The 21,036-nt window shown below is 40.5% G+C and overlaps 2 protein-coding genes and 1 long non-coding RNA gene across 5 annotated transcripts in view; all 3 read left to right on the top strand.

The window, feature by feature from the left end:
- The first annotated feature begins 169 nt into the window (after positions 1–169).
- On the top strand, positions 170–9,960 carry LOC139565256 (putative nuclease HARBI1). Of its 2 annotated transcripts, XM_071385438.1 has the most exons (5): positions 170–943; positions 5,990–6,025; positions 6,124–6,678; positions 6,960–7,071; positions 7,166–9,960. In XM_071385438.1, the coding sequence occupies exons 3-5, from the start codon at positions 6,610–6,612 to the stop codon at positions 7,534–7,536; spliced, it is 552 nt and encodes a 183-aa protein (XP_071241539.1). In that variant the 5' UTR covers positions 170–943; positions 5,990–6,025; positions 6,124–6,609; the 3' UTR covers positions 7,537–9,960. The 2 variants fall into 2 exon arrangements, with proteins under 2 accessions (XP_071241539.1, XP_071241538.1); XM_071385437.1 differs by having other exon boundaries at positions 5,990–6,678.
- Positions 9,961–10,559: 599 nt separating this feature from the next.
- LOC139565254 (synaptogyrin-1-like) overlaps positions 10,560–21,036 on the top strand; it is a 34,763-nt gene continuing 24,286 nt past the window's right edge. Inside the window, exon 1 of one of the 2 annotated variants that reach the window (XM_071385435.1) lies at positions 10,560–11,084. In XM_071385435.1, coding sequence (XP_071241536.1) covers positions 10,971–11,084 — 114 coding nt within the window. In that variant the 5' untranslated portion in view covers positions 10,560–10,970. The remainder of the gene's footprint in view (positions 11,085–21,036) is intronic. The other variant, XM_071385436.1, reaches the window with a different exon arrangement.
- LOC139565255 (uncharacterized) lies at positions 16,830–18,077 on the top strand. Its single transcript, XR_011672879.1, has 3 exons — positions 16,830–17,004; positions 17,101–17,212; positions 17,307–18,077. It is a non-coding gene; the product is annotated as an uncharacterized lncRNA (long non-coding RNA).

Raw genomic sequence — 21,036 nt, 5'->3', positions numbered from 1 at the left:
TCATTTTTATCGGATATGTCTCTGGGTGGCTCTTTAGGCCCTGGACTAAAAAACACTAGTCAGTAAATTACTTGAACGATACATTCTAGATTTATACACAACACAATACATGGTCATGAACAATGTTTTGCCTAGTGAGAGCCACTGCCAATAGTTATCCGCCAGGTGGCATAGGCCTCTCCTACAAGGTAGACTGGGGAGAAGAACAGATTGAGCAAAGCAGTTGATCCAATTTGTAAATCAGGAAGAGATCGCTGATTACCCATGCATATAATACATATGTGAGCCTGTAGTGAGTGGGCTTGTTTATCCCACTTCAAGTCCTAGCGTGTAGGCTTCTTTAAAAAAAAAAAAAGTGATAGGTTTCTTTTCCCGTTATTGAATAAGATCATGTTTTCTGTTAGGAGCGCGCCTCAGTAAAAATAAAATGGCAAGGAGCTTGATGTGATTGTCGAGAGTGAGTGCGCGTCAAAAACTTGACTGTGCCGTATGCGCGCGCTCGCTACTCACAAGAATGCGTGTCTGCTCGGCTTCTTTCTCTCAACCCTTTAGATGAGAAAGGGATAGGGAGAAGGGGAAGAGGCTGTTGAGGGAAATAAATGAGCTTCAAAACCACAGAAAGCAGCCACGGTCGGAAGGTTTTGGATTGGCAAAAGGGCAGAGCTGAGACTAGAATCAATTAAAACCGAGTCAATCCCGTTACAACGGGCAGCGTTATAATAATACCAAGGTCAATACACTGAACGAGCGAACAAACCCACGTCATTTAACGTCTTAGACTGGGTACTGAATTCGGAGACGGGGAAATCACCACCAGCAGCAGCTGAAGATGGAGGGGGTGATGCAGGGGATGCAAGCGTACGGTGCGGGGAAGGCTGGAGGAGCCTTCGACCCATTGACGTTCTTTCAACAGCCTCAAACGATCCTTCGGCTTGTGTGCTGGGTGAGTGAGTGGTCATGTTTTGTGTTGTTTATTTGAGCATGTCGTTTTAACAATTCAAGAGTGGATGACACGGGTGGTTTGTGTGTGTACAGCAAAATATCTACAAACAGTCGAGCAATGTGTAGGATTTAAAAGCAAACCGATTGATTCGTAGGCAATCTGTTAACCCCATAGGCTAGGCTATATACCCTGCTTACGCACAGAATAATTTGAGTGGAAGGACGTTAATGGGACGCACAGAATAAATATGATTGTTTTCAGACTATCATAATATTTCACTACTGACTATAGCTACCTTGTCTTGAAAACCATATGTGTTCAATAAAAATGTTATGGCTACCACTGAATTAAAGACCCCTATTTTATAGACTACTAAATGTCAGTTAAAGTAGCAATCAGTAGTTGAAACAATAACAAAGCCACACACCCAGCCACTGTTTCGCTAAAAAGATGAGGAATGGGGCTGGAGTAATGTAACCACTCTCAAATTCATAGACCGAGCTATGGATGCAAGGACTGACCATCCATGAAATCACAATTATAGTTTTAACCATTTTTTGAGGCTGTATAGTGTTTGTAAACAAAATACATGTAAACAAACATTGGAGTAAGAAAAGCTTATATTTTGACAGTTGAGTTACGCTCATGGGGCATTTTATAAATTATATTCTTCAAGAACAATAGGTACATATCAATCATTTGTTTGTCCAAAAAATGGATGTAGTAACTGCAGATTGCCCCTTTTTAACATAGGCTGCGTTTACACAGGCCAACGTGGAATCAGGGGTAGACGTAATATATTTAACCAAAATCCGGGACATTGAAATAAGCATGATTTGTTACGTTTGGTATAGTATTTATTAATTTGTGGATGTCCATCTATTTTGTATGATATGTTACGAATTACAATTCGTATGATGTGTTATGAATTACAATTTACGATATTTTACAAATTGCAATTAATACAATGTGTTATGAATTTGCAATATGTATGACATGTTACGAATTACAATAACATTAGCTTGGTAGCTAGGTGGCTAATGTTAAGAATGGGAGTTAGGTTATAGTGTTAAGGTTAGGGGAAGGGTTAGTTAACACGCTAAGTAGTTGCAAAGTAGCAAAAAAAGTGTAGGTCGGATAATTTATATTTACGTCTAAATGCTTGATTTTTGTCATAATAGAGGGCACTGTAAGTTCAGATAGAAGAGAAAGGCCAGTGCCTGTTGTGCACCGTAACATCACCCACCTTTCAATCTGATTGGAGGCAGTCAACATTTTGAAACTATTTAATCATAAACGTAACTGTTTAAAACCTGGAAGTTTTTTTTTTTTATGAGGAATATCTTACCCTCTTCCAACTAGTGATGCACCGATATGACATTTTTGGCCGTTACCGATATCCAATATTTTCCTTGGCAAAAAAACAAACAATACTGATACCCGATATTTAAAAAATGTGCAGCTTTTTAAGCATTCTAGTACAGTCAAATAGTTAACACACACACATGGACGCAGCGGTCTAAGGCACTGCATCTCAGTATAAGAGGCGTTACTACAGTCCCTGGTTCGAATCCAGGCTGTATCACATCCGGCTGTGATTGGGAGTCCCATAGGGTGGCGCACAACTGGCCCAGCTTGCTGTGCTGTTTCGTTGTTCATTTGTTCAGTCGTTTAATTCTCAACCAGGATTTCATCATACATGTCAAGCAGTGAAGTTTCAGCTCTGTCTGTCCATGGCCTCTCTTCCTCAGTGCGCACTGTCACTGTGTCCGTTTCCATCTTGTCCAGCTGTGTATATAACATTTCACGTAAACCCTGTTTCTTGTTTGCATCGAAGTAGCGGTCCTTGTACATAGCATCGAGCATGGTGGCGACACAGTGAAGAGAGAATGCCTGTTAAGCAGGCGTTTCAATGCCATGACACGTCTGCTGCAGGCGCAGTTGATGAGCTTATTTCTCGACTCAGTTGTTTGAATGGAGCTAGCTAGTGTGTTCATGTTTCCGAGTTTCAAACATGTTCTCAAATGCCATTGAAATGGCAGCAGCGGTATGAGAACGACAACATTCATGAGCATGAAATACGACTTTTCTCAGTACGAAATCCTCAATGACACACTGTGCTGTCAGACTCAGCATGCTCATGGGGCTGATATCACTGGTCCAAATGTCAGTCGTGAGCTAATAGCAGTGACGACCAGTTGTCCAAAGCCAACTTCACCCACGACAGAGAACGGTTGATTGTCAATGGCAATGAATTCTATTATCTTGGCGTTAATGGATTTCGCCTTTGAGTTGTCTCGCTGAAATGTTCTGACTCTTTCAAATGACTGCTCGACTTGTTGACTGCTCGATCCACACAGCAGACATTGTGGGCTAGGTTAGGAATGCTGTGTTGCACGTGTAGCTCTACATTTTACGTGGCGTCATTACGTCATGTACCTACGTTATATAGGTATGCACGTCAGCTTTGACATCGGTTTTGCTCATCGGCGTTAAACTAGACATCGGGCCGATGTAGATGTTGGCATTTTTAGCTAACATCGGCCAATTCCGATATCTTCACCGATATATCGTGCATCCCTACTTTCAACCATAGGAATGTTAAGGGGAATATTTTATAAACACTTACTCATATCCCATTGATACCAGTATTTATTTCATGTTCTCAACTTCCTGTTGTCCAGCAGCCAAAGACACAATCCTACAGTACTCATATTAACAACCCATATGGTGCGCTTTGTAGAACAGTGTTTTCCCACTAATTGCATTTTGGAACATTCACGCTTATAGCCTACTGCCATGTGCACATTGCTGCACTTATATTTTTTTATTTAATGTTGTTATTTTTTATTTAACCTTTATTTAACTAGGCAAGTCATTTAAGAACACATTATAATGTGAAGAAATAGTCTAATAGTTTATCAACATTTTAAGCTAAACGATCTGATCTGTTGCATCAGCCTCATTGCTTTTAAAATGTTTTTTGATGTACAGTGGTTGTATTAATTTGGGCTCTATCATCCCACACCTGTCCCAGAGTCATCTGTGCTTGAAATATTACAAGAACAAGATGGACACGCACTGTTGTATCCCCGATATCTCTGTCTTCACTAGTAGCCTACTTCGGAGCGGTGATGCCTGTGAGAAGGTCCCTGATCACGTGACCGGCATTGGTTAATAATAAGAATATAAATTTCTGAGAGAGCCATATGAGTGAGAGTGGCAGCCAGGAGAAAGGAATTATTATTAATATGTTCAGTCACACAAGGGGGGATTGACGGGCCATCAATACCACCAGGAAATTTGAGTACTGGTAAGCATAACAAACGTAACATATCATACTAATTTGAGCGGGACATATTTTTGTTTACCATGTTACGTCTAGTCTGAGACCAGCCTGCACAGGCAGGTCAATTCAGATTTTTTTTTTTAAATCACTAATAGGTCTTTTGACCAATCTGATCTGATTGGTCAAAAGACCATTACTTGTGTAAATGCAGACAGGCTATTTTGGAACCATCTCAGAACTCAATAGTCAAGCATGGAAGGATTTTCAGTCCGCCACAAATCAATGTGATAACCAGAGCTTGATTTCCTCTCGTTAAAGGGATATTTGGGGATTTTAGCAATGCTAGTAGATACCCATAGACTTCCAGTCATTGCGCTAACTCGAGTTAGCATTGGCTCGCAAAACTACCTGTACCTCTTTCATACTGGACACAGAGACATAAAAATGGTATCCACAAGTTCATCTGACTAGATCAAGGGCCTCATTGCCAAAATCCCGAAGTATCCCTTTAACGTTATTGTTATTATTGAACTCTTTGAGCACAATTAGTAGTGACAAGGCCTTTTGTAGGCTAGTATTTACACAGACAATGATCAGCAAGCTTAGGATTTAAAGTGTTAGTAAGGACAAGGCTTTTGTAGGCTGTATATTACAACCTCAGATACAGTGGCGGCACGAGCCTGGCGCCTCGTCAGGTTCAATTACTGGAGCCAAAGATTCCTGTCTGCTGTAGGCTACACGTGCAGGTTCTCAGGCCATTATTGTTGCCAACAGATGTAATTGGACATGAAGGCTATTATTTTGTATCTAAAATAAACAGAGAGACAAAAATAATTGATTTTCTCTTGTACTGGTGTTTAATTTAGATCTGAGAAATGACCTGCATCATGCATGATGTTTCCAAATAGTCCTAATCAATAACTGTAGTAATCAATAGCCAAGCCTGAGACACAGGATCTCTCAAGAGTGCGTGTACGTGTGAGTGCGGGTGATGGGGGGAAAAATACCATAAAGATCAATGTATCAAAATAAACTACAAAATGCTTTTAGTTTGAAATGTATTTCATTAAAATACATGTATTTGGTATGTTTTTAAATATAGAAATACATTTGCAAGTAGCCAGCCCAAACAGCAACAACATTCTCAGTGGTGGTTATAGATACATTTACTTGCTATGACTATGATATGTTGTTAATCTAGATTAGTTGAATGCAGTGACTAAGTCACTCTGGATAAGAGTGCCTGCTAAATTACCTAATGTAGTTGTGAAAATGAACCTACCTAAATTAACTGCAGAGCACACTGGGTATTATTATTATTAGCCTTTTTGGGGGGGGGGGGGCTCATTAGAATAATACTCAGCATGCTTTGCAATTGTTCATTTTTACATGTACATTTTATATTTAGTTCATTTAGCATACACTCGTATCACACCATAGTTGTATCAGACTTCTGATACCAATGCAGGGTGAAAGGGGTCCACAAAATGTTGAACCGCTATAAAAAAAAAAAATGAAAAATGGTATAGAAAAGTATTTTGTATTTTGAAAATACAAATGACAACTCTCGAAACTATCTTGTTACAAAATACATTGGAGTGTAGTGTGATCCAGTGCAATACAAATGACAAAATACTCAGAAGTCATTTAAAACATATTCCAAATACATGTAACAAATCCTTCCCACGTCTGTCTGTCTGTCTGTCTGTCAAGCATTACACAAATGTATTAATCATTATTTATCTTTCCTCCCCCAGCTCCAAGAAGATGACACAGCTCAAAATAAAAATTAGGTATATTCTCGTAAAGTCAAGTGAGCCATGACATATGAGCTCTTATTGTGAGCACACAGGACGGTGGCATCTTTCTAAGTTTTTTTTTATTTTCCCAGCAATCAGTACAACCAAGTCATCGTTATAAGGCATCGCCCTCTTTTGCCCACCCCCCCAGCACCAGGTGTGGCCACTAGCCTATATGAAGGCCCAAAATTGTGTGTTCCTTTCTGCTCTGACAATGGCATGCCCATTCGTGCGAGATGTGGTGGATGAAGAAGCACTTGTGCTGAGGAGAGCCTTCAGGCGAGAAAGGGTCTTCAGGGACCGGTTGGACCCACTGGCCTTCCCTGATGACCATCTATATGAAAGATACAGGTTTTCTGCAGATGGCATCAGGTATCTATGCAGACTACTGGGTCCCAGGATTAAGCACCGCACTGCACGGAGCCATGCACTGAGTGTGGAGCAAATGGTTTGTGTGGCCTTGCGCTTTTTTGCTAGTGGAGCCTTCCTGTACTCAGTGGGGGATGCAGAACAGCTGAACAAGGCCACAATTTGCCGCACAATAAGGAGTGTGTGTCTGGCTATCAAAGCATTAGCAGATGTCTTCATCTCCTTCCCTGGCCACAGAAGACTCTGTGACATCAAAGAGGAGTTCTATAGGATTGCAGGTAAGAGGATCTACAAATTACAGGACAACTGTTAACACATAGTAGGATACTCATTACTTTGTGTGACAGGTTTCCCCAATGTCATTGGTGCAGTGGACTGCACACACATAAGGATAAAAGCCCCCTCAGGTGCCCATGAGGCCGATTTTGTGAATAGGAAATCCTTTCACAGCATTAATGTTCAGGTGAACATAACTTTTTGATATTGTCCATTGACGAACACTCTGCATTGCCAGTGATGTGCATTGATTGGTGTAATATTCCTCATCTTATGATTTCAGATGGTCTGCAATGCTGACTGTGTGATCAGCAATGTTGTGGCAAAATGGCCTGGCTCAGTCCATGACTCCAGAATCTTTCGGGCCTCTGAAATCTATCAGTGCCTATCACAAGGTAAGCCACACAACCCCTATTTATAACCATCATGGCTGTGTCAAGAATATCAGTGTGTTTATGAGGTAGTAATGATGAGATTTTGTGTTGACAGGTGAATTCTCTGGTGTGTTGCTGGGAGACAGGAGGTATGGCTGCCAGCCTTTTCTCCTGACACCTTTCACAGACCCCCAGGAAGCACAGCAGGCCTACAACCATGCCCATGCCAGGACCAGGGCCAGAGTTGAAATGACCTTTGGCCTCCTGAAGGCACGCTTTCACTGCCTTCACAAATTAAGGGTCAGCCCTGTTAGGGCATGTGATATTACTGTGGCTTGTGCTGTCCTCCACAATGTGGCCTGCCTGAGGAAGGAGAGGGCCCCCAGAGTGCCACCAGCCATGGACTGGGACAATCCGGCAATCTTCCCTGATGACGACAGTGGTCGGCTGCTGAGGGACCAATATGTGTTGAATTATTTTAGTTAGTATGTGTGCTTTCAATTTTGGTTAAATATGTCCTGCGGTGGCAGAGGAATTTGGGTTTTTTTGGGTTCGTTTTTTGACGAATTTGGCCTCTTATGATGTTTGTGCGGTATACTGTGTGTAATACAAGGCTGCAGGGAGGCTACTGCATCCATTCATTTGTCTGTTCAGTTGATGTGTATGGATTTGTCCTGCATTTATTTTAGTGTGCAGACATGCAGGGTGTGTTATATACAGACCTTTGAATGTGTATGTATCATTTTGTATAATATGCTTGGATTCTGTGCTTTCCATCTTGTAGAGTCACTGTGACTTCAGTTTCGAAAGGAGCTGATGGTTTACCTGCTTTGTTTTGTCCTTATTCAATAAAGGAACATAATGTTACACATTGTGTTTTTATATTCATATGGAATGTGTATTTGTTTATATGACAGAGTACTAGGGCCACACTGAAGAAAAAGGATAAAGTCATAAATTTATGAGGCTGGTTCTTTCTGCAGAAAAGCTACATATTGTTTTTACAGTTTTGATACTTATGACAATGTGATACTTAATATTCTGGCACATCAGCATGTCTTTGTTTATGAAACCATACTGAAGTACAATTTCACGAAATGCCCCACATCTGTCATTTTAACAACTGTCCTCCTTTAAAACAACTGGTTACAATATTATGACTTGTGTTTTTTTCCCCTCTGTGGCCCTAATATTCTATCATTTTATATATAGCCTTATAGTCTATGGGAAACTGTAAATTATCTAATGATAGCAACATCATCTAAAAATCATTTTTTATCCAAAATCATTGAAATTAATGATCACAAACGTTTAAATAATAACAGTGGGTCTAGTTATATGTGATAACAATGTATAGTGAGCAGTGAAATAACTATTGGTTTCCATTTGTGGTGACTGCTGACTGACATTAGGGATGAGATTAAATAGATCCTGGAATTTAGCCTGGTCTGGAGCAGGCTAGCTCCACAGAATAAATCTCCATGGTAATTTATACCATAACATATCCTCCTGCCCCCTATCCATCTTTAGTGCAACCGGATTACGGATCAATTGAGCCAGGATCACCAAGATATCCTGGCTTAATCCCTTATCCTAGTTTTGTGCAACAGGCCCCAGGGGTCATTTGAAGGCAATCAAGCCAAACACTCGCTATCAGGTTCATAAAGTCCAGTTGAACTTCTATCATGTTGCCTTGTGGACTAATATACAGCACGGCATAACGCAAATGAGGTTTAGGACCTTGCCTAAGATGCACAGCAATGGTCCTCTTGATTTCAAACCTGTATTGTCACAATCCATGCTGTAAACCCACATATGTTTTTATTTGATAACAACACTGTCACCGCTCTCTTTCCCCCCTTTCTCCATTCTAATGTATGTGAATGACCCTTGGAAGTCTCTTTTTAAGGCTTGATACTTGCCATGTTTTGATTTACTGGGGTGATACTATTATGTGAAGTGGTTTCCCTGTGGTTTGAGACTCAGGATCACAACAAACACGCATGTTCCTCCTCTGATGAGCATTTGTGCTGTTGTGTTTTTGTTTTGTTTTGTTCATCATAGAATCCTCTTCTCTCACCTTCAAAATGGTTTGATGCTTTAAGTTTGCAGAATTGAGCCACCTGTCTCTGTGAATAAACCAGCTCAGCTCTGATATGGAATCTCCTTAGACTATTTCATAGATTTTATGTTTGTTTATTTTTTTTGTCCAGGGTATGTTTTTGGGATGAAGTTAACGTCCTATGTCATTTAAGGGATGAGGTTGGCACAAAAACGTGAATAGTTCTATTGGCCCTACGAGGCACTACTGAATTGTGTGGTCTATGTGGCGTGTTCAATTCAATGAGCGTTTCTTTTTTAAATTTGTCATCAGAAATTGTTCTGAGGTCAAGGATAATACTGGTGTTTGATGTCTATAAACAAGGCAGTCAGAGCTTTGAAGGTGTGTCAAGTCTCTCCACCTCTGTCAGTGCAGGGCAAGCCACTGATGAAACTCCCCATATTAGCAAGTGCAGCATCTGTGAATTCTGACAAATCACAGCCTGCCACACAATGGTGTCAGTGCTGGAAACACAGGTAGAAGTTAAACGGTGTAAATGGGGTGTGTTGTGTTCTGAATAAATATGACTTGAGCAAGGTTTTTTTGTTTACTTTTTTACACAGTTCTTTTTATATATGTGAATGCCTGGCTAATCATAATTCCTATAGGCCTACTGTTTGAGTGCTTATACAAGGGCAGTTGTTGTCTCCAAGGCAACAGCCAGAGGGATGATGTGCTGTTATGGTAAACTGATGCCACCTCCTTTCCCTCTCAGATCTATATTTCTGAGGCAAATCTTTGCTAACTTTTATTGCTTGTTATTAATAATGTTAATATACAATCAAATAATTAAAGCATTTAACAAGTAATCTGCATGCTTGGAATTTGTACTGTGTGATTGGCATCAGCAGCTCACTTACAATAGTTGTTCTATTTATTTATTGTCCTAATGTCATTCAGTTGACTCTGAAGAAGAAAAAGCAATAGGCTATGGTAATGTCACAATTTCTCATGAAATATAATTATACCTCGGGATTTGTAGGCGTTACTCATTTTTATCGGATATGTCTCTGGGTGGCTCTTTAGGCCCTGGACTAAAAAACACTAGTCAGTAAATTACTTGAACGATACATTCTAGATTTATACACAACACAATACATGGTCATGAACAATGTTTTGCCTAGTGAGAGCCACTGCCAATAGTTATCCGCCAGGTGGCATAGGCCTCTCCTACAAGGTAGACTGGGGAGAAGAACAGATTGAGCAAAGCAGTTGATCCAATTTGTAAATCAGGAAGAGATCGCTGATTACCCATGCATATAATACATATGTGAGCCTGTAGTGAGTGGGCTTGTTTATCCCACTTCAAGTCCTAGCGTGTAGGCTTCTTTAAAAAAAAAAAAAAGTGATAGGTTTCTTTTCCCGTTATTGAATAAGATCATGTTTTCTGTTAGGAGCGCGCCTCAGTAAAAATAAAATGGCAAGGAGCTTGATGTGATTGTCGAGAGTGAGTGCGCGTCAAAAACTTGACTGTGCCGTATGCGCGCGCTCGCTACTCACAAGAATGCGTGTCTGCTCGGCTTCTTTCTCTCAACCCTTTAGATGAGAAAGGGATAGGGAGAAGGGGAAGAGGCTGTTGAGGGAAATAATTGAGCTTCAAAACCACAGAAAGCAGCCACGGTCGGAAGGTTTTGGATTGGCAAAAGGGCAGAGCTGAGACTAGAATCAATTAAAACCGAGTCAATCCCGTTACAACGGGCAGCGTTATAATAATACCAAGGTCAATACACTGAACGAGCGAACAAACCCACGTCATTTAACGTCTTAGACTGGGTACTGAATTCGGAGACGGGGAAATCACCACCAGCAGCAGCTGAAGATGGAGGGGGTGATGCAGGGGATGCAAGCGTACGGTGCGGGGAAGGCTGGAGGAGCCTTCGACCCATTGACGTTCTTTCAACAGCCTCAAACGATCCTTCGGCTTGTGTGCTGGGTGAGTGAGTGGTCATGTTTTGTGTTGTTTATTTGAGCATGTCGTTTTAACAATTCAAGAGTGGATGACACGGGTGGTTTGTGTGTGTACAGCAAAATATCTACAAACAGTCGAGCAATGTGTAGGATTTAAAAGCAAACCGATTGATTCGTAGGCAATCTGTTAACCCCATAGGCTAGGCTATATACCCTGCTTACGCACAGAATAATTTGAGTGGAAGGACGTTAATGGGACGCACAGAATAAATATGATTGTTTTCAGACTATCATAATATTTCACTACTGACTATAGCTACCTTGTCTTGAAAACCATATGTGTTCAATAAAAATGTTATGGCTACCACTGAATTAAAGACCCCTATTTTATAGACTACTAAATGTCAGTTAAAGTAGCAATCAGTAGTTGAAACAATAACAAAGCCACACACCCAGCCACTGTTTCGCTAAAAAGATGAGGAATGGGGCTGGAGTAATGTAACCACTCTCAAATTCATAGACCGAGCTATGGATGCAAGGACTGACCATCCATGAAATCACAATTATAGTTTTAACCATTTTTTGAGGCTGTATAGTGTTTGTAAACAAAATACATGTAAACAAACATTGGAGTAAGAAAAGCTTATATTTTGACAGTTGAGTTACGCTCATGGGGCATTTTATAAATTATATTCTTCAAGAACAATAGGTACATATCAATCATTTGTTTGTCCAAAAAATGGATGTAGTAACTGCAGATTGCCCCTTTTTAACATAGGCTGCGTTTACACAGGCCAACGTGGAATCAGGGGTAGACGTAATATATTTAACCAAAATCCGGGACATTGAAATAAGCATGATTTGTTACGTTTGGTATAGTATTTATAAATTTGTGGATGTCCATCTATTTTGTATGATATGTTACGAATTACAATTCGTATGATGTGTTATGAATTACAATTTACGATATTTTACAAATTGCAATTAATACAATGTGTTATGAATTTGCAATATGTATGACATGTTACGAATTACAATAACATTAGCTTGGTAGCTAGGTGGCTAATGTTAAGAATGGGAGTTAGGTTATAGTGTTAAGGTTAGGGGAAGGGTTAGTTAACACGCTAAGTAGTTGCAAAGTAGCAAAAAAAGTGTAGGTCGGATAATTTATATTTACGTCTAAATGCTTGATTTTTGTCATAATAGAGGGCACTGTAAGTTCAGATAGAAGAGAAAGGCCAGTGCCTGTTGTGCACCGTAACATCACCCACCTTTCAATCTGATTGGAGGCAGTCAACATTTTGAAACTATTTAATCATAAACGTAACTGTTTAAAACCTGGAAGTTTTTTTTTTTTATGAGGAATATCTTACCCTCTTCCAACTAGTGATGCACCGATATGACATTTTTGGCCGTTACCGATATCCAATATTTTCCTTGGCAAAAAAACAAACAATACTGATACCCGATATTTAAAAAATGTGCAGCTTTTTAAGCATTCTAGTACAGTCAAATAGTTAACACACACACATGGACGCAGCGGTCTAAGGCACTGCATCTCAGTATAAGAGGCGTTACTACAGTCCCTGGTTCGAATCCAGGCTGTATCACATCCGGCTGTGATTGGGAGTCCCATAGGGTGGCGCACAACTGGCCCAGCTTGCTGTGCTGTTTCGTTGTTCATTTGTTCAGTCGTTTAATTCTCAACCAGGATTTCATCATACATGTCAAGCAGTGAAGTTTCAGCTCTGTCTGTCCATGGCCTCTCTTCCTCAGTGCGCACTGTCACTGTGTCCGTTTCCATCTTGTCCAGCTGTGTATATAACATTTCACGTAAACCCTGTTTCTTGTTTGCATCGAAGTAGCGGTCCTTGTACATAGCATCGAGCATGGTGGCGACACAGTGAAGAGAGAATGCCTGTTAAGCAGGCGTTTCAATGCCATGACACGTCTGCTGCAGGCGCAGTTGATGAGCTTATTTCTCGACTCAGTTGTTTGAATGGAGCTAGCTAGTGTGTTCATGTTTCCGAGTTTCAAACATGTTCTCAAATGCCATTGAAATGGCAGCAGCGGTATGAGAACGACAACATTCATGAGCATGAAATACGACTTTTCTCAGTACGAAATCCTCAATGACACACTGTGCTGTCAGACTCAGCATGCTCATGGGGCTGATATCACTGGTCCAAATGTCAGTCGTGAGCTAATAGCAGTGACGACCAGTTGTCCAAAGCCAACTTCACCCACGACAGAGAACGGTTGATTGTCAATGGCAATGAATTCTATTATCTTGGCGTTAATGGATTTCGCCTTTGAGTTGTCTCGCTGAAATGTTCTGACTCTTTCAAATGACTGCTCGACTTGTTGACTGCTCGATCCACACAGCAGACATTGTGGGCTAGGTTAGGAATGCTGTGTTGCACGTGTAGCTCTACATTTTACGTGGCGTCATTACGTCATGTACCTACGTTATATAGGTATGCACGTCAGCTTTGACATCGGTTTTGCTCATCGGCGTTAAACTAGACATCGGGCCGATGTAGATGTTGGCATTTTTAGCTAACATCGGCCAATTCCGATATCTTCACCGATATATCGTGCATCCCTACTTTCAACCATAGGAATGTTAAGGGGAATATTTTATAAACACTTACTCATATCCCATTGATACCAGTATTTATTTCATGTTCTCAACTTCCTGTTGTCCAGCAGCCAAAGACACAATCCTACAGTACTCATATTAACAACCCATATGGTGCGCTTTGTAGAACAGTGTTTTCCCACTAATTGCATTTTGGAACATTCACGCTTATAGCCTACTGCCATGTGCACATTGCTGCACTTATATTTTTTTATTTAATGTTGTTATTTTTTATTTAACCTTTATTTAACTAGGCAAGTCATTTAAGAACACATTATAATGTGAAGAAATAGTCTAATAGTTTATCAACATTTTAAGCTAAACGATCTGATCTGTTGCATCAGCCTCATTGCTTTTAAAATGTTTTTTGATGTACAGTGGTTGTATTAATTTGGGCTCTATCATCCCACACCTGTCCCAGAGTCATCTGTGCTTGAAATATTACAAGAACAAGATGGACACGCACTGTTGTATCCCCGATATCTCTGTCTTCACTAGTAGCCTACTTCGGAGCGGTGATGCCTGTGAGAAGGTCCCTGATCACGTGACCGGCATTGGTTAATAATAAGAATATAAATTTCTGAGAGAGCCATATGAGTGAGAGTGGCAGCCAGGAGAAAGGAATTATTATTAATATGTTCAGTCACACAAGGGGGGATTGACGGGCCATCAATACCACCAGGAAATTTGAGTACTGGTAAGCATAACAAACGTAACATATCATACTAATTTGAGCGGGACATATTTTTGTTTACCATGTTACGTCTAGTCTGAGACCAGCCTGCACAGGCAGGTCAATTCAGATTTTTTTTTTTAAATCACTAATAGGTCTTTTGACCAATCTGATCTGATTGGTCAAAAGACCATTACTTGTGTAAATGCAGACAGGCTATTTTGGAACCATCTCAGAACTCAATAGTCAAGCATGGAAGGATTTTCAGTCCGCCACAAATCAATGTGATAACCAGAGCTTGATTTCCTCTCGTTAAAGGGATATTTGGGGATTTTAGCAATGCTAGTAGATACCCATAGACTTCCAGTCATTGCGCTAACTCGAGTTAGCATTGGCTCGCAAAACTACCTGTACCTCTTTCATACTGGACACAGAGACATAAAAATGGTATCCACAAGTTCATCTGACTAGATCAAGGGCCTCATTGCCAAAATCCCGAAGTATCCCTTTAACGTTATTGTTATTATTGAACTCTTTGAGCACAATTAGTAGTGACAAGGCCTTTTGTAGGCTAGTATTTACACAGACAATGATCAGCAAGCTTAGGATTTAAAGTGTTAGTAAGGACAAGGCTTTTGTAGGCTGTATATTACAACCTCAGATACAGTGGCGGCACGAGCCTGGCGCCTCGTCAGGTTCAATTACTGGAGCCAAAGATTCCTGTCTGCTGTAGGCTACACGTGCAGGTTCTCAGGCCATTATTGTTGCCAACAGATGTAATTGGACATGAAGGCTATTATTTTGTATCTAAAATAAACAGAGAGACAAAAATAATTGATTTTCTCTTGTACTGGTGTTTAATTTAGATCTGAGAAATGACCTGCATCATGCATGATGTTTCCAAATAGTCCTAATCAATAACTGTAGTAATCAATAGCCAAGCCTGAGACACAGGATCTCTCAAGAGTGCGTGTACGTGTGAGTGCGGGTGATGGGGGGAAAAATACCATAAAGATCAATGTATCAAAATAAACTACAAAATGCTTTTAGTTTGAAATGTATTTCATTAAAATACATGTATTTGGTATGTTTTTAAATATAGAAATACATTTGCAAGTAGCCAGCCCAAACAGCAACAACATTCTCAGTGGTGGTTATAGATACATTTACTTGCTATGACTATGATATGTTGTTAATCTAGATTAGTTGAATGCAGTGACTAAGTCACTCTGGATAAGAGTGCCTGCTAAATTACCTAATGTAGTTGTGAAAATGAACCTACCTAAATTAACTGCAGAGCACACTGGGTATTATTATTATTAGCCTTTTTGGGGGGGGGGGGGCTCATTAGAATAATACTCAGCATGCTTTGCAATTGTTCATTTTTACATGTACATTTTATATTTAGTTCATTTAGCATACACTCGTATCACACCATAGTTGTATCAGACTTCTGATACCAATGCAGGGTGAAAGGGGTCCACAAAATGTTGAACCGCTATAAAAAAAAAAAATGAAAAATGGTATAGAAAAGTATTTTGTATTTTGAAAATACAAATGACAACTCTCGAAACTATCTTGTTACAAAATACATTGGAGTGTAGTGTGATCCAGTGCAATACAAATGACAAAATACTCAGAAGTCATTTAAAACATATTCCAAATACATGTAACAAATCCTTCCCACGTCTGTCTGTCTGTCTGTCTGTCAAGCATTACACAAATGTATTAATCATTATTTTTCTTTCCTCCCCCAGCTCCAAGAAGATGACACAGCTCAAAATAAAAATTAGGTATATTCTCGTAAAGTCAAGTGAGCCATGACATATGAGCTCTTATTGTGAGCACACAGGACGGTGGCGTCTTTCTAAGTTTTTTTTTATTTTCCCAGCAATCAGTACAACCAAGTCATCGTTATAAGGCATCGCCCTCTTTTGCCCACCCCCCCAGCACCAGGTGTGGCCACTAGCCTATATGAAGGCCCAAAATTGTGTGTTCCTTTCTGCTCTGACAATGGCATGCCCATTCGTGCGAGATGTGGTGGATGAAGAAGCACTTGTGCTGAGGAGAGCCTTCAGGCGAGAAAGGGTCTTCAGGGACCGGTTGGACCCACTGGCCTTCCCTGATGACCATCTATATGAAAGATACAGGTTTTCTGCAGATGGCATCAGGTATCTATGCAGACTACTGGGTCCCAGGATTAAGCACCGCACTGCACGGAGCCATGCACTGAGTGTGGAGCAAATGGTTTGTGTGGCCTTGCGCTTTTTTGCTAGTGGAGCCTTCCTGTACTCAGTGGGGGATGCAGAACAGCTGAACAAGGCCACAATTTGCCGCTCAATAAGGAGTGTGTGTCTGGCTATCAAAGCATTAGCAGATGTCTTCATCTCCTTCCCTGGCCACAGAAGACTCTGTGACATCAAAGAGGAGTTCTATAGGATTGCAGGTAAGAGGATCTACAAATTACAGGACAACTGTTAACACATAGTAGGATACTCATTACTTTGTGTGACAGGTTTCCCCAATGTCATTGGTGCAGTGGACTGCACACACATAAGGATAAAAGCCCCCTCAGGTGCCCATGAGGCCGATTTTGTGAATAGGAAATCCTTTCACAGCATTAATGTTCAGGTGAACATAACTTTTTGATATTGTCCATTGACGAACACTCTGCATTGCCAGTGATGTGCATTGATTGGTGTAATATTCCTCATCTTATGATTTCAGATGGTCTGCAATGCTGACTGTGTGATCAGCAATGTTGTGGCAAAATGGCCTGGCTCAGTCCATGACTCCAGAATCTTTCGGGCCTCTGAAATCTATCAGTGCCTATCACAAGGTAAGCCACACAACCCCTATTTATAACCATCATGGCTGTGTCAAGAATATCAGTGTGTTTATGAGGTAGTAATGATGAGATTTTGTGTTGACAGGTGAATTCTCTGGTGTGTTGCTGGGAGACAGGAGGTATGGCTGCCAGCCTTTTCTCCTGACACCTTTCACAGACCCCCAGGAAGCACAGCAGGCCTACAACCATGCCCATGCCAGGACCAGGGCCAGAGTTGAAATGACCTTTGGCCTCCTGAAGGCACGCTTTCACTGCCTTCACAAATTAAGGGTCAGCCCTGTTAGGGCATGTGATATTACTGTGGCTTGTGCTGTCCTCCACAATGTGGCCTGCCTGAGGAAGGAGAGGGCCCCCAGAGTGCCACCAGCCATGGACTGGGACAATCCGGCAATCTTCCCTGATGACGACAGTGGTCGGCTGCTGAGGGACCAATATGTGTTGAATTATTTTAGTTAGTATGTGTGCTTTCAATTTTGGTTAAATATGTCCTGCGGTGGCAGAGGAATTTGGGTTTTTTTGGGTTCGTTTTTTGACGAATTTGGCCTCTTATGATGTTTGTGCGGTATACTGTGTGTAATACAAGGCTGCAGGGAGGCTACTGCATCCATTCATTTGTCTGTTCAGTTGATGTGTATGGATTTGTCCTGCATTTATTTTAGTGTGCAGACATGCAGGGTGTGTTATATACAGACCTTTGAATGTGTATGTATCATTTTGTATAATATGCTTGGATTCTGTGCTTTCCATCTTGTAGAGTCACTGTGACTTCAGTTTCGAAAGGAGCTGATGGTTTACCTGCTTTGTTTTGTCCTTATTCAATAAAGGAACATAATGTTACACATTGTGTTTTTATATTCATATGGAATGTGTATTTGTTTATATGACAGAGTACTAGGGCCACACTGAAGAAAAAGGATAAAGTCATACATTTATGAGGCTGGTTCTTTCTGCAGAAAAGCTACATATTGTTTTTACAGTTTTGATACTTATGACAATGTGATACTTAATATTCTGGCACATCAGCATGTCTTTGTTTATGAAACCATACTGAAGTACAATTTCACGAAATGCCCCACATCTGTCATTTTAACAACTGTCCTCCTTTAAAACAACTGGTTACAATATTATGACTTGTGTTTTTTTCCCCTCTGTGGCCCTAATATTCTATCATTTTATATATAGCCTTATAGTCTATGGGAAACTGTAAATTATCTAATGATAGCAACATCATCTAAAAATCATTTTTTATCCAAAATCATTGAAATTAATGATCACAAACGTTTAAATAATAACAGTGGGTCTAGTTATATGTGATAACAATGTATAGTGAGCAGTGAAATAACTATTGGTTTCCATTTGTGGTGACTGCTGACTGACATTAGGGATGAGATTAAATAGATCCTGGAATTTAGCCTGGTCTGGAGCAGGCTAGCTCCACAGAATAAATCTCCATGGTAATTTATACCATAACATATCCTCCTGCCCCCTATCCATCTTTAGTGCAACCGGATTACGGATCAATTGAGCCAGGATCACCAAGATATCCTGGCTTAATCCCTTATCCTAGTTTTGTGCAACAGGCCCCAGGGGTCATTTGAAGGCAATCAAGCCAAACACTCGCTATCAGGTTCATAAAGTCCAGTTGAACTTCTATCATGTTGCCTTGTGGACTAATATACAGCACGGCATAACGCAAATGAGGTTTAGGACCTTGCCTAAGATGCACAGCAATGGTCCTCTTGATTTCAAACCTGTATTGTCACAATCCATGCTGTAAACCCACATATGTTTTTATTTGATAACAACACTGTCACCGCTCTCTTTCCCCCCTTTCTCCATTCTAATGTATGTGAATGACCCTTGGAAGTCTCTTTTTAAGGCTTGATACTTGCCATGTTTTGATTTACTGGGGTGATACTATTATGTGAAGTGGTTTCCCTGTGGTTTGAGACTCAGGATCACAACAAACACGCATGTTCCTCCTCTGATGAGCATTTGTGCTGTTGTGTTTTTGTTTTGTTTTGTTCATCATAGAATCCTCTTCTCTCACCTTCAAAATGGTTTGATGCTTTAAGTTTGCAGAATTGAGCCACCTGTCTCTGTGAATAAACCAGCTCAGCTCTGATATGGAATCTCCTTAGACTATTTCATAGATTTTATGTTTGTTTATTTTTTTTGTCCAGGGTATGTTTTTGGGATGAAGTTAACGTCCTATGTCATTTAAGGGATGAGGTTGGCACAAAAACGTGAATAGTTCTATTGGCCCTACGAGGCACTACTGAATTGTGTGGTCTATGTGGCGTGTTCAATTCAATGAGCGTTTCTTTTTTAAATTTGTCATCAGAAATTGTTCTGAGGTCAAGGATAATACTGGTGTTTGATGTCTATAAACAAGGCAGTCAGAGCTTTGAAGGTGTGTCAAGTCTCTCCACCTCTGTCAGTGCAGGGCAAGCCACTGATGAAACTCCCCATATTAGCAAGTGCAGCATCTGTGAATTCTGACAAATCACAGCCTGCCACACAATGGTGTCAGTGCTGGAAACACAGGTAGAAGTTAAACGGTGTAAATGGGGTGTGTTGTGTTCTGAATAAATATGACTTGAGCAAGGTTTTTTTGTTTACTTTTTTACACAGTTCTTTTTATATATGTGAATGCCTGGCTAATCATAATTCCTATAGGCCTACTGTTTGAGTGCTTATACAAGGGCAGTTGTTGTCTCCAAGGCAACAGCCAGAGGGATGATGTGCTGTTATGGTAAACTGATGCCACCTCCTTTCCCTCTCAGATCTATATTTCTGAGGCAAATCTTTGCTAACTTTTATTGCTTGTTATTAATAATGTTAATATACAATCAAATAATTAAAGCATTTAACAAGTAATCTGCATGCTTGGAATTTGTACTGTGTGATTGGCATCAGCAGCTCACTTACAATAGTTGTTCTATTTATTTATTGTCCTAATGTCATTCAGTTGACTCTGAAGAAGAAAAAGCAATAGGCTATGGTAATGTCACAATTTCTCATGAAATATAATTATACCTCGGGATTTGTAGGCGTTACTCATTTTTATCGGATATGTCTCTGGGTGGCTCTTTAGGCCCTGGACTAAAAAACACTAGTCAGTAAATTACTTGAACGATACATTCTAGATTTATACACAACACAATACATGGTCATGAACAATGTTTTGCCTAGTGAGAGCCACTGCCAATAGTTATCCGCCAGGTGGCATAGGCCTCTCCTACAAGGTAGACTGGGGAGAAGAACAGATTGAGCAAAGCAGTTGATCCAATTTGTAAATCAGGAAGAGATCGCTGATTACCCATGCATATAATACATATGTGAGCCTGTAGTGAGTGGGCTTGTTTATCCCACTTCAAGTCCTAGCGTGTAGGCTTCTTAAAAAAAAAAAAAAGTGATAGGTTTCTTTTCCCGTTATTGAATAAGATCATGTTTTCTGTTAGGAGCGCGCCTCAGTAAAAATAAAATGGCAAGGAGCTTGATGTGATTGTCGAGAGTGAGTGCGCGTCAAAAACTTGACTGTGCCGTATGCGCGCGCTCGCTACTCACAAGAATGCGTGTCTGCTCGGCTTCTTTCTCTCAACCCTTTAGATGAGAAAGGGATAGGGAGAAGGGGAAGAGGCTGTTGAGGGAAATAATTGAGCTTCAAAACCACAGAAAGCAGCCACGGTCGGAAGGTTTTGGATTGGCAAAAGGGCAGAGCTGAGACTAGAATCAATTAAAACCGAGTCAATCCCGTTACAACGGGCAGCGTTATAATAATACCAAGGTCAATACACTGAACGAGCGAACAA

Source organism: Salvelinus alpinus, chromosome 36 (assembly GCF_045679555.1).
Source record: "Salvelinus alpinus chromosome 36, SLU_Salpinus.1, whole genome shotgun sequence".
Taxonomy (NCBI): domain Eukaryota; kingdom Metazoa; phylum Chordata; class Actinopteri; order Salmoniformes; family Salmonidae; genus Salvelinus; species Salvelinus alpinus.
Note: the sequence above shows the minus strand (reverse complement) of the source record. Positions and strands in the feature narration are given on the sequence as shown.

Coding starts and splice junctions, on each gene's coding strand:
- LOC139565256 (XM_071385438.1), top strand. CDS start 6,610: ATGTCTTCATCTCCTTCCCTGGCCACAGAAGACTCTGTGACATCAAAG. Junction 6,679..6,959: donor GGAGTTCTATAGGATTGCAG/GTAAGAGGATCT, acceptor TTATGATTTCAG/ATGGTCTGCAATGCTGACTG. Junction 7,072..7,165: donor CTATCAGTGCCTATCACAAG/GTAAGCCACACA, acceptor TTGTGTTGACAG/GTGAATTCTCTGGTGTGTTG.